The sequence below is a fragment of the Bombina bombina genome, chromosome 1 (genome assembly GCF_027579735.1).
Source record: "Bombina bombina isolate aBomBom1 chromosome 1, aBomBom1.pri, whole genome shotgun sequence".
NCBI lineage: Eukaryota > Metazoa > Chordata > Amphibia > Anura > Bombinatoridae > Bombina > Bombina bombina.
In genome coordinates, this window is record NC_069499.1 from 1,500,918,021 (window position 1) to 1,500,931,234 (window position 13,214).

Here is a 13,214-nt window from a genome sequence, read left to right on the forward strand (position 1 = left end):
TTTTTATTAATGGTGTATGTAAATTGTAAAATGAAGAGAGACTGTGCCCTCGTGTAAAATAATAATGTTTGAGTGCAGGTTTTTTATTGATACTATATTTGCTACTGTCACTTTGTCGTGTCCCTCTCTTCCAGCAGTGGCACCGCAGCTGCAGCAGGTGTGTAGCAGTACCCACAGCGCCCAGCAGGGGTCTCAGGTCTCACGCTTTACCTCCTCCGCCCGGGGGAGGGCAGTCCCCTGTGATGTCACGGGTGGAGCAGCAGGAGCAGGAGAAGGAAGGCGCAGCAGCCTAGTAGCTGTCAGTGAGCGCAAGGAGCGCGCCCGTGCTGCAGCCACCTCTGTATCCCCGAGCTCATAGCCGACACTTACTTCTTGTAGGACATGGCCGACGTCTTCCAGCACAATGACTCCACCTCGTCTCAGGACGTGGTTAACCGTTTCGCCCGGAAAGGGGCACTGAGACAGAAGAACGTGCATGAGGTGAAGAACCACAAATTCACCGCCAGGTTCTTCAAGCAGCCCACCTTCTGCAGCCACTGCACCGATTTCATATGGTAGGTGGGTGGGTGCAGGTGCCAGGGGGTACGGAGCACACTGCGCTTCGTGCATGCAACATGTTGTCCTCCCATACCCCGCATGCAACATGTTGTAGAACAGTCTCTAGATAGTGTAATGAATAACATAGATGGATATTGCATTGGGTGACATTTGTTGCTGTGCATTGGATTCGGTGCCACACATGCAACATGTTACATCCTATACTGGAGGGTGCTCACATGCTACTTGCACTGTACCATTACTTATGCAAACATGTTATAGGTTACTCATCCAGGAACTATACATATATATTATGTACAGTGCTGTATAGAAGAGCAGTGTTTTGTGTGCCCCAGACAAGTATGCACTGATGTGGGTGTGTCACAAATGTCACCACTTTCACTGCCAAAAGGAGTCAATGCACTAGGTCTGGGTTGTTTATATTATGTGAATGTAATGGAAAACTTAATGTAGTAATATAATGGATCCCCTATAATATAGATGGGTTGCTGGCATCATGTAAAAAGGGTTAATGAGCCTATATTGGGTAGTATATTTTATTATACTATTAGTAATGTTGTCTCTGCATTTTCATACATCCACCTTTATATTCCTCACTGCTTGATTTTACATTGGCAATTCACCACATGCAGACTACACTGGGATATCCCAAAGGTATTCCCATATGTGCTCCCATATGTGCATACAGTCATTTCTTTATTAATGGCAAACCAGGCACTGGCTAATCCTTACTTATTCAGAGTTTGTGTTCCCTGTGTCTGTGTGCAGCTGCATTTTCTATTAGGCTGCCCACTTTTATCCACACACAGTGCAAACTTATGTTTCTTTTTTAGTACTTTTGTGATTTAACAAGTTTATAGCGCTTATCTACTAATTTATTATTTTGTTAAACATTTAATATTAACAGCAAATTAGAGTCTTCCAGTCCAAAAAAATAAACAATACTCCTCTCAGGACTCACTGTGATATTTTCATAGCCATTTTAAACTATACAAAAAACCTATAAAGTTCTAAAGCAGAACAACATTTAAAGTGTTTGTAATTCTCAGCTATGGAAAGCAGGTGAATGCTTCTGGAGAAATGGCAAGGGTCCAGCATGGGAATATGAACCTGCTCAGCCCCATAGAACATAATAAATGTTTTTATTGCAGCAGAGGTCAGGAATGTCTATCAATCTCTTCCTCTCTAACTAGACCAGCTTTAACTTCATTAGCTAGATGGATAATCTGTGTGCATTCTAAGGAAAGTCTTGTCTTATGTATCCAGTTGGGCACAGGCAGTAAATGTAATCTTCATTGCGTATAATATGGTTGTACACCTAGATTCTGCAATCCCACAGCCATGTAAGGCAATGGGCTCCAAGAACCCCCCTTCTTTTGGGAGAAACTTCAGTTTACTCTGCTATTTAGAATAAAGTAACTTTATAATCATAGTGAAATTACTAAATGCAGCCAACAACAGATCTTGCTGAAAACTTCTATTAAGCACCCTTCATCCATTCATTAGGATAACGGATTAGACATTGATTACTATCCTGGGTTTTTCAGGAAGTCAATATTTTTCTAAAGTTCTTTTTTACTGCACTTTCCTTATTTCCCATCACTAGCCATTGTTTCTTAAAATTCTGGTACTGGGTTTTAACTTTTTGGAGTCTCCAATATACAGAATTATATAAAATCACCCCAGTCTCTTAAAAATCAGTTTAGCGGGCTCCTCTGCATTTTGAGTCGTTCCCCTGTTTTAAAGTTGTAGTAGACGCATTATAAACGCATGATTGCATTTAAGGAGATTGTATTCATTTTTTTTTAAAAATACAATACTTTCGTTTTAAGTTTTTTTCATATTACTATTACAATTTTGGTTAACCAAATTTGTAGAACCTTGCTATAACCTCTCCTAATATTTATATATATATATATATATAACACTTTTTACTTCCCCCTAATTTTAAATATTGTTGTATGTATGTGTATATATATATATACACACACACACACACACTGTTGCATTACCTGATGCTGAAAGTAAACTGAATTGCTTAAAGGGATATGAAACCCAACAATTTTCTTTTCCTTAGTGACTCAGACAGAGCATACCATTTAAAAAATAAATTCCAATTTACTTCTATTAGGACATTTCTTCGTTCCCATGATATTATGTGTTGAAGAGATACCTAGGTATGCTCCTGTTGCACTACATGACATGAAATAGTGCTGCCATCTAGTATTCTTGCAAAACTGCTGCCAAATAGTTCTCCAGAAATGCGTCCCTGCTTTTCAACAGAAGATACCAAGAGAATGAAAAAAAAATTGATAATAGAAGTAAATTAGAAAGATGTTAAAAATTGCATACTCTATCTGTATCATGAAAGAAAAATGTTGGGTTCCATATCCCTTTAAATGTGACAGCCATGCCACTTTATGTGTCTTGGATATTATCATTTATTTTTTATTAAAAATTGACAGATGTATTCATAGCCACTTTACATTTTTCATTCTGTGAAGTCTATGCATTTGGTATAATTGCAATAACAGGGAATCTATTCTACATGTCACTGTTTTGTGTGTTTCTTTTCCTGCTAAAAATACATGTTACAACTAGAAGCGTGAAATGAGTTGTTTTGTTGGCATATACGAGTGAACCACACACTGCTTAGGTGCGTCCTTTGTAAATACATGTGCGAGCAAGTAGCAGGTGTGCGTCGAAGCTCAGTAATGACAGAGGAGTCAGTTCCTATAGGAAGTAGGTAACTCAAAAGTATTTCTTTTAACTGCATGGTTGCAGACTAGGCTGCAATACTTTATAGACTGATGTGTTTAAAGGAAACCGTTTATCTTTCAGTGCAGGTACTACGAACTGTCAGCAGAGGTTTGTAAAATTAAAGGGACATGAAACACAACATTTTTTTGTCCATGACTCGGATAACACTCTGTATTTCAAATAAACGGTAGATTTTTTTTTGTGACAAATTTATTTTTGTCACCATTTGACATCCCACTGTATCATGTGACTGCCATCATCCAATTACAGACTTGTAGTATATCCTGTGAACTTGTGCCTCAGAAAGTGTGTATATAAAAAGGATGTGCAATATTTGATAATAAAAGTAAATTGGAAAGTCTCTTGCAATTGCATGCTCTGTCTGAATCATGAAAGTTTTTAGTTTTGACTTTAGTGTCCCTTTTAAAGTTATTTCATTTTCTTGGTATCCTTTATTTAAAAGTAGTTAGGTAGTCTGAGGAGTGTGCACGTGTCTGGAACACTTTATAGCAACAGTTTTGCAAGAGTGGTTTTATTGTAAAAAACGTGATATCGTAAAAATCTTGTAATTCTAAAGTTGGTTGATGACTTTAAAGGGACAGTCAATACTAAAATTGTTATTGTATAAAAAGATAGATAACGCCTTTACTACCCATTCCCCAGCCTTGCAGAACCAACATTGTTATAGCAATATACTTTATAATATTCAAACCTCTAAATTTCTGCCTGTTTGTAAACTACTATAGACATCCTCTTATCACATGCTTTTTAATTTGCTTTTCACAGCAGGAGACTACTAGTTCATGTGGGCCATATAGATAACATTGTGCTCACGCCCGTGGGTTCTGCACAACACAGCTCAAATGCAAGTCAGTAGATAATAAAAAAATAAAAAGTCATGTGATCAGGGGGCTGTCAAGAGTCTTAGATACAAGGTAATCACAGAGGTTAAAAGTACAGGTGGCCCTCGTTTTACAACGGTTCAATTAACACCGTTTCAGAATAACAACCTTTTTTTTCCAGTCATGTGACTGCTATTGAAAAGCATTAAGAAGCAGTGCATTTATTAAAATAGCCAGTAGGTGGAGCTGTCCGCTTGTGTTGCAGCAAAGCCAAGCAAGCTGAAATTAATCAGTTTAACCAGACCTGAGCTATCGAGCAGATTTCAAAGGTACAAGATCTTCCTGTCTATAAATCAGTCCAGATTGGAATGCATAGAAAGAACTGTTTGCAGAAAAATGCAAGTTAAGTCTGTGTTGTGTGATTATTTTATTAGGTTTATAATGCTGTTTAGCATTTAAAGTCTTCATTTCAAAGCTTAAAAAATAAATGTATTAGGTGTTACTTATGACAATTTTGAGAGGGGCCTGGAACTTAACTCCCTCACTTCCCACTGACTTACATTATAAACTGGGTTTCAATTTACAACAGTTTCGATTTACAACCAGGAATCTAACCCGCTACCTGTATATCAATATAACCATGTTGATTGTGCAAAACTGGGGAATGGGTAATAAAGGGATTATCTATCTTTTTAAACAATACATTTTTTGTTGTTGACTGTCCCTTTAACAAACTACAGCTACTAATTATCATGGAATCTAGTGACCTTCCTGTTATGAAATCCTTTGGCTTTGCATGTACAAGTAAGGCCAGCCAGTGTAATGTCTTCAGCCTTTTAATTAAAACCATATAGCAAGGCTGTGAAAGCTAAAATGTGTTTTATAACAATAACACCTTAGTTGTACAATTATTGGAATTCCTTTACTTACGTTGTATACAGTGTATTAAAGGGACAGTCAACGCCAAAATTAAACTTTCATCTCCGATTAAAACGGGCAATTTTAAGAGACTTTTGATTTTACTTATACTATAACATTTACTATGTTCTTTTGGTATCCATTGTTGGAAAGCATAACTAGGTAGGCTCAGAAGCAGCAATTCACTACTAGGAGCTGCTTTGATTGGTGGCTACACTAATATGCCTCTTGTCATTGGCTTAGCAGATGTGTTGAGCTAGCTCCCATTGTTGCATATCTAGTCTGGAGCTGATGTTAGCTATATTATTAACCCCTTAAACACATAGTATTTTATTTTTTGCACCTTCATATACCTTTTTAATAATATTTGCTCTCATATGTTTTAAATCTGGTTTATTATCCATTCTTATATTTTGCATTTCCTCACCAGAAATATATAATACCTGTACAGCAGATGGCTGGTAAGGGAGTCTAAATTAGTCTTGTGCGCTTCAGTGATTCCCAAAGCAAAAGTCAACTTGTCAGCTTGTAGAAGACAATGGTCTAATTTCTGCTCAAATCTATTTTCTTAGTAAAAATAATTCAAATCAATCTAATTTAAATGGGCTTTTTTTCCACTGCACATTTGAAGTAAATATCTATCTATCTGTCTGTCTGTCTGTCTGTCTGTCTGTCTATCTATCTATGTTCTGTGGCTATAATTTAACCCATTGACTGCTAATGTAATACAGACCTTGCTACCATCCAAGGAGTTAGAAGGCAGTTAAAGTAATTTTTTATAAAAGCATTGAATACAGATCATTGATTAGGCACTGCACAATAACTACATACAAAATACATGTTTAAAAGCATTTTAAACTGAATAAGCCACTTGAGTGAGTGAATGTGTTGTGTATTATCTCCTGTGGACAGCTATAAAAGCAAAGCAATCACCATGTAGCATGTTGCAAAGTCAATGTTCTGAGGCAGTGTAAAAAAACCCCATAAGTTACAGGTAAGGTGTGTTGTGTTTTTTTTTTAATACGTATAAACATTTTAATAGGGAATTTAGAATGTGTGTGTATATACGGGTAAAGTAGATGTATGTGTATATAGACATTACCCAAGCGACTGTGGGTGATTCCCCCATCTACACTATTTATTTTGCCTCTGCCTTGGGGGTTCAAGAATGGCGCCCGCTGATCCTCTGGCATCCACCCCAAGTGAACCTTGGGGAATGAAGTTTACAAAAGGGGCTTTGCCACCCTTGACCCCCCCAGACGGAGGCAAAAAAGATAGTAAAGATTGTGGAATTACAGTGCATGCTATATATGTTTGATCCGCACTTTGAGAGGATTTATGATCAAACATTGGGCTTTACCCATAGCCACTTGGGTAATGTTCGTTTTACCCGGGTAATCCTAGGATTACCCAATATCTGACTTTACCCATAATATAATTTTTTGAGAGTGCTCTCCTGTTGCTTATATATTATATATATATATATATATATATATATATATATATATATATATATATATATATATATATATATATATATATATATATATATATATATATATATATATATATATATATATATATATATATACATATACATATACATACATACAACGAAGAAATGAATCCAGGCGTCTCCAAGTCCGTTAAAACATAGACGTTTATTCAAAGATTTAAAAAGGTAGGTGCTGAAGACAGAGCTCCATAGGGTAAAAAGAGTTAACACTAGGTCTTACATGTTTCAGCCTCCACGGCCGTAATCATAGATATATATATATATATATATATATATATATATATATATATATATATATATATATATATATATATATATATATATATATATATATATATATATATATATATATATACACACAAAACACGGAAGGGAACTGCACTCTCATACCAAATTACAAATTAATACAACACACAGAGAAAACCCAGCACTCACTTACAAGCTCTCAGCTAAGATTTAAAAGCAAAACTGGAAAGGTTAGTTACTGCATCTGGCCAAATGGGACAAGCTCAGGTACCACGTCAAGGTCCTTTTCAATACCTGGGACCCTAAAACAGCCACACAATGCAAGCTTTCAAATCCAAACAAACTGGGAACAAGGGAAGGGTGCACAGGCATATGTAATCACCCTAGACATATACAAAACACGGAAGGGAACTGCACTCTCATACCAGACCGGGTACACATCCCATGACCCTGCAACATGCTCAGCCCTGGGTGCCACTGGCACTCACAGGAAGCTGTGCTGTCCCCAGAGCCACAGGCAGTTAACCCCAGACAGGTCTGGGTGAAAAAACCATAGGGAAAATTACAAAACAAATTAATACAACACACAGAGAAAACCCAGCACTCCCTTACAAGCTCTCAGCTAAGATTTAAAAGCAAAAATGGAAAGGTTAGTTACTGCATCTGGCCAAATGGGACAAGCCCCGTCCTCAGACTTGCATATGATATGTAAGTCTGAGGACGGGGGTGAAACCATATATATATAATTGTACTCACAAAGTCCAGAAACCCAGCGCACACACTCATTAATCCAGCTCCCAGGGTGCCTGCAAAACGATAGTACAACAAAGTCCCAAGAAAGCAAGCACTCACTGGCGTTTTATATAGAGCAGATATTTACTGTGCACAAAGCATGTAGTGAACGCTTTCGGGCTGTAGCCCGTCCTCAGACATACCATATCGTATGTCTGAGGACGGGCTACGGCCCTGAAAATGTTAACTATATGCTTTGTGCACATTAAATATCTGCTCTATATAAAACGCCAGTGAGTGCTTGCTTTCTTGGGACTTTGTTGTACTATCGTTTTGCAGGCACCCTGGCAGCTGGATTAATGAGTGTGTGCTGGGTTTCTGGACTTTTTCTTTAAATTTCCCATAAAAATGTTTATACGTAGTAAAAAAACTTACCTATATAACTTATGGTTTTTTTTTTCCCACTGCCCGAGAACGTTGACTTTGCGGGAGATAATACACACACACACTCAAGTGGCTTATTCTGCAGAACTTCCCACATTTTGCTAACAAAATCAAAGTTTAAAATGCTTTAAGCATGTATTTTGTATGTAGTTATTGTGTAGTGCCTAATCTCTGATGTGTATGCAATGCTTTTATAAAAATGACTTTAACAGCTTTTTAACTCCTTGGATGTTAGCAAGGTATGTATTACATTGGCAGTTAAAGGGACACTGAACCCAAATTTTTTCTTTAGTGATTCAGATAGAGCATGACATTTTAAGCAACTTTCTAATTTACTCCTATTATCAAATTTTCATAATTCTCTTGGTATCTTTATTTGAAATGCAAAAATGTAAGGTTAAATGCCGGCCCATTTTTGGTGAACAACCTAGGTTGTCCTTGCTGATTGGTGGATAAATTCATCCACAAATCAAAAACTGCTGTCCAGAGTTCTGAACCAAGAAAAAAGCTTAGATGCTTTTTTTTTTCTTCAAATGAGGATATCAAGAGAATGAAGAAACATTGATGATAGGAGTAAATTAGAAAGTTGCTTAAAATTGCATGCTCTATCTGAATCACAAAAGAAAAAAATTGGGTTCAGTGTCCGTTTAAGGGGTTAAGAACTATAGCCACAGAACTATTATCAAAAAAACATACAAATAATAATAAATTCAATAGGCCAGAGACACTGTAATTTGGTGTTGCTCTAGTTTCCCTCGTAAAGAGGAAGACACTATAGACATTGAGTTGATTTATAGTGTGCATTTTTATATTATATGAAGTGTAGTATTTGTGGCTGTCTCACGTGCCATTCTTAAAATTGTTAGATAATTCCTTTACTACCCATTCCACAGCTTTGCACAACAAACATGGTTATTTAATATACTTTATAACCTTTAATCATTTCTGTCTGTTTCCAAGCCACTATAGACAGCCTCTTAATTACATGATTTTGTATTTGCTTTTCACAACAGGAGACTGATAGTTCTTGTGAGCCATATATATAACATTGTGCTCACGCCCATGTGTTGCGCACAACACAGCATTAATTGGCTTAAATGCAAGTCAATAGATGATAAATAAAAATTCATGTGATCAGTGTATTAGATACAAGGTAATCACAGAGGTAAAAAGTGTATTAATATAACAGTGTTGGTTTATCTATATTTTTAAACAATAAAAAAATTTCTGTTGACTGTAGTACCTTTTTAAAGGGACATGAAACCCCAATTTTTTTTTTCAGGATTCAGAAAGAGAATATAATTTTAAACAACTTTCTAATTTACTTTTATTATTTAACTAGTTGGCAAGCCGGCCCAGAGGGCAGTCTGTGTTGTTAATAAAAAAAAAAAAAAATGAACTACAGAAAAAAATAAACAAATGATCAAAAATAAAAAAAACAAACAATCCTAATCCCTATGAAAATTAAAAAGCCCCCCCTAAAATAAAAACATCCCCTAATCTAATGCTAAACTACCAATAGCCCTTAAAATGGCTTTTTGTAGGGCATTGCCCTAAGTTAAACAGCTCTTTTGCAGTTACCAAAAATTCTAAGTCCCCCTAACAGTAAAACCCACCTCCCACCAAACCCCCCAAAATAAATAAACCTAACACTAAAAAAACTAAAATATCCATTGCCATAAAAAGGGCATTTGTATGGGCCCTCAAAAATTAAAAAATTAAACCTAAGTTTAAATTAAGTTAAAATTACAGAAAGTAAAAAAACAAAATGATCAAATTTTAAAAAATTATATCTAATCCCTATGAAAATAACCCCCCCAAATAAAAACACCCCCTACTCTAAGAATACACTACCAGTAGTCCTTAAAAGGGCTTTTTGCAGGGCATTGCCCCAAGATAAACAGCTCTTTTACATTTAAAAATACACAAAACAGTGTATTAGTAAACCCCTCCCCCCACCCACCAAACCCCCCAAAATAAAAAACCTAAACTACCCATTAACCTGAAAAGGGCATTTGCTGGGCATTGCCCTTAAAAGGGCATTTAGCTTTTTTACAAAATGCCCACCCTGATCTAAATAATAAGAAAAAACAACCTAAGTCTAAACCCCAGGTTGGTACTCACCATTCCTGAAGTCCGGTGGAGAAGGTCCTGTCCCATACGTGAAGTCTTCTTCCAAGCGGCAACCTCTTTCTTCTTCCAGGAACATGCGGAGCTGAAGACCATCGACCCTGGAACTGAAGACCGGCGACAGAGGAGCCATGGAGCGTGGAGGATCCTCTTCATAAGATCACTGCCATACACTGGATAGTGAATTCAAGGTATGCAATTAAAAATGGCCTCCCTTGAATTCCTATTGGCTGATTTGATTCTTCAAATATAAATCAGCCAATAGGATGAGAGCTACTCAAATCCTATTGGCTGTTCAAATCAGCCAATAGGATGAGAGCTACTGAAATTCTATTGGCTATTCAAATCAGCCAATAGAATTCAGTAGCTCTCATCCTATTGGCTGATTTGAACAGCCAATAGGATTTGAGTAGCTCTTATCCTTTTGGCTGATTTGAATTTGAAGAATCAAATCAGCCAAAAGGAATTTAAGGGATGCCATCTTTAATTGCGTACCTTGAATTCACTATCCAGTGTACGGCGACGATCGTACTAAGAGGATCCTCCATGCTCCATGGCTCTGTGGTCGCCGGTCTTCAGTTCCAGGGTCTTCGGTCTTCAGCTCCACAGTCATCAGTCTTCAGCTCCACCCTCCGCTCCGCGTTGGATTGTTCCTGGAAGAAGAAGAAAGAAGAGGTCGCCGCTTGGAAGAAGACTTCACCACATGGGGCAGGACCTTCTCAGCCGGACTTCAGGAACGGTGAGTACCAACCTGGGGGTTAGACTTAGGTTTTTTTTTTTTAAATTTAGATTTGGGTGGGCATTTTGTAAAAGAGCTAAATGCCCAACAAATGCCCTTTTCAGGGCAATGGGTAGGTTATGTTTTTTTATTTTGGGGGGTTTAGTGTGTGTGGGGTTTTACTGTTAGGGGGGACTTTGTGTATTTTTAATGTAAAATAGCTGTTTATCTTGGGGCAATGGCCTGCAAAAAGCCATTTTAAGGGCTAATGGCAGTTTATTCTTAGATTAGGGAGTGTTTTTATTTTTTTGGGGGGGGGGGGCTTTTTTATTTTCATAGGGATTAGGTTTAATTTTGTAAACTTTGGTCATTTGTTTTTTTTTATGTTCTGTAACGTTGGCCTTTTTTTATTTTTTGTAACTTTAGTATTTTTTAGTTTAGGTAATTTGTGTTAGGTTAGGGGGCTTAGTAATTTAGTTATTTGCGTTGTGGGTTTTGGTGGTTTAAGGGGTTAATATTTTAATTAGGTTTTTTGTGATGTGGGTTTTAAGCGGTTTAGGGGTTAATAGAGTAAATAGGTTTATTGCGATGTGGGGGTTTTGTGGTTTAAGGGTTAATAAGTTAACTGTTTATTGCGATGTGGGCGGTTTGCGGTTTAGGGGTTAATAGGTTAATTATGTTTATTGCGATGTGGGGGTTTTGCGGTTTAGGGGTTAATAGGTTAATTATGTTTATTGCGATGTGGGGGTTTTGTGGTTTAGGGGTTAATAGGGTAATTAGGTTTATTGCGATGTGGGTGGTTGACGGTTAAGGGGTTAATTACTTTATTATTTTGCGATGTGGGGGTTTGCGGTGTATTTAATACTTCGTGTGGGAGGTTCGGGTTTTTTTTTTTGTTATACTTCGTGCGGGCGGTGTTTTTTTTTTTTTTTTTTTGGTAATGCTCCGTTTGCCTTCGCTGCATCCCGGTGGATTCCGAAAATGGCAGGGTGGCATTGAATTCTTTTGGCTGCGTGTGCAGCCAACATTCCATTGAGGATGCGTGCGCAACTGCTGACGGTGACGGACATTACAAACGCAATTATTGTATAGATTTGCTTCCTTTTGTTATTCTTTGCGGAAATGTTTATCTTGGAAAGCTCAGGAGCAGCAAAGAACCTAGGTTCTAGCTGCTGATTGGTATATATATATATATATATATATATATATATATATATATATATATATATATATATATATATATATATATATATATATATATATATATATATATATATATATATATATATATATATATATATATATATATATAATCAATTCTCATTGGCTCACCCATGTGTTCAGTCAGCAACCAGTAGTGCATTGCTGCTCATTCAACAAAGCATACCAAGAGAACAAAGAAAAATTGATAATAGTAGTGAATTAGAAAGTTGCTTAAAATTGCATGCTCTATCTGAATCATGAAAGAAAAAATGTGGGTTTCATATCCCTTTAAGTTTTTGTGCATGGGTTTTTATAACTTTATTTGCACTTCCTTGTATGCTTAGTAGTGTAAAAAAATAAAAAAAACACACACATTGTTTTCATATTTGCTTCTCTGGTCCTTCTCAATGTTTTGCTTTATAAACTTGTGTTAAAGGGAATCTGACACAGAACAAGTTGAACCAGTTTTAAAGAGTGTTAGAAATAGGTGTATATGCTGTACTGTTTATTAAATGAAATGGACATGCTGTGACATAGACAGGATTATCATAGAAAAAGTATTTGGTGGCTATAGGAGGAGGTAGTTGTGGTAGAGGAAAAAACCATGGGAACAGTGTAGAGTAGGGGCGGCAGTGATGTAATGGGGCTACCGTTCTTCATTGGTGGCAGTCGCCATTTTTTTTAAATATGTAAATATTAGAGGGGTGGAGCACTGATCACATGATGTAGGAACCCAGCCTCTATCCTGTATATTGGGGTTAACTAAGGTACAAAGTAGCTATGAAGCTGTTCTGTAATAGTTATAGCCTGTAAAGCAACTATCTATATTTTTAGCATTGTAAAAAGTTTCTGTATCTTGAAAACAAGTTTTGAAGATCATAATATTTTTTTTTTTTTTTTTTTTTTTGTATGGAAGTTTTTCTGCAGCAACCAATCTCTTCAGAAGTGACTCTTTGACCACAGAAAATTGTCATCCTTTGTAGATAAAAATGGGAATATCACATTCATCAAACAGCATTTATTTAATATAAGTGAAATATAGGAAAACCTCAGTACCTAACATACATTCCCTGAAGTGGCATTTAAATCAGTTTGCTGGCTCTGCACCTCTGGGCTACCACCTTACTACTTGCTTTTATTGACTGCA

The 13,214-nt window shown here is 36.6% G+C and overlaps 1 protein-coding gene across 3 annotated transcripts in view; it reads left to right on the forward strand.

The window, feature by feature from the left end:
• The first annotated feature begins 276 nt into the window (after positions 1-276).
• The window catches only part of PRKCA (protein kinase C alpha), an 897,250-nt gene continuing 884,312 nt past the window's right edge, over positions 277-13,214 (forward strand). The window contains exon 1 of one of the 3 annotated variants that reach the window (XM_053707823.1): positions 277-554. In XM_053707823.1, coding sequence (XP_053563798.1) covers positions 382-554 — 173 coding nt within the window. In that variant the 5' untranslated portion in view covers positions 277-381. The remainder of the gene's footprint in view (positions 555-13,214) is intronic. The other 2 variants (XM_053707833.1, XM_053707842.1) reach the window with 2 other exon arrangements.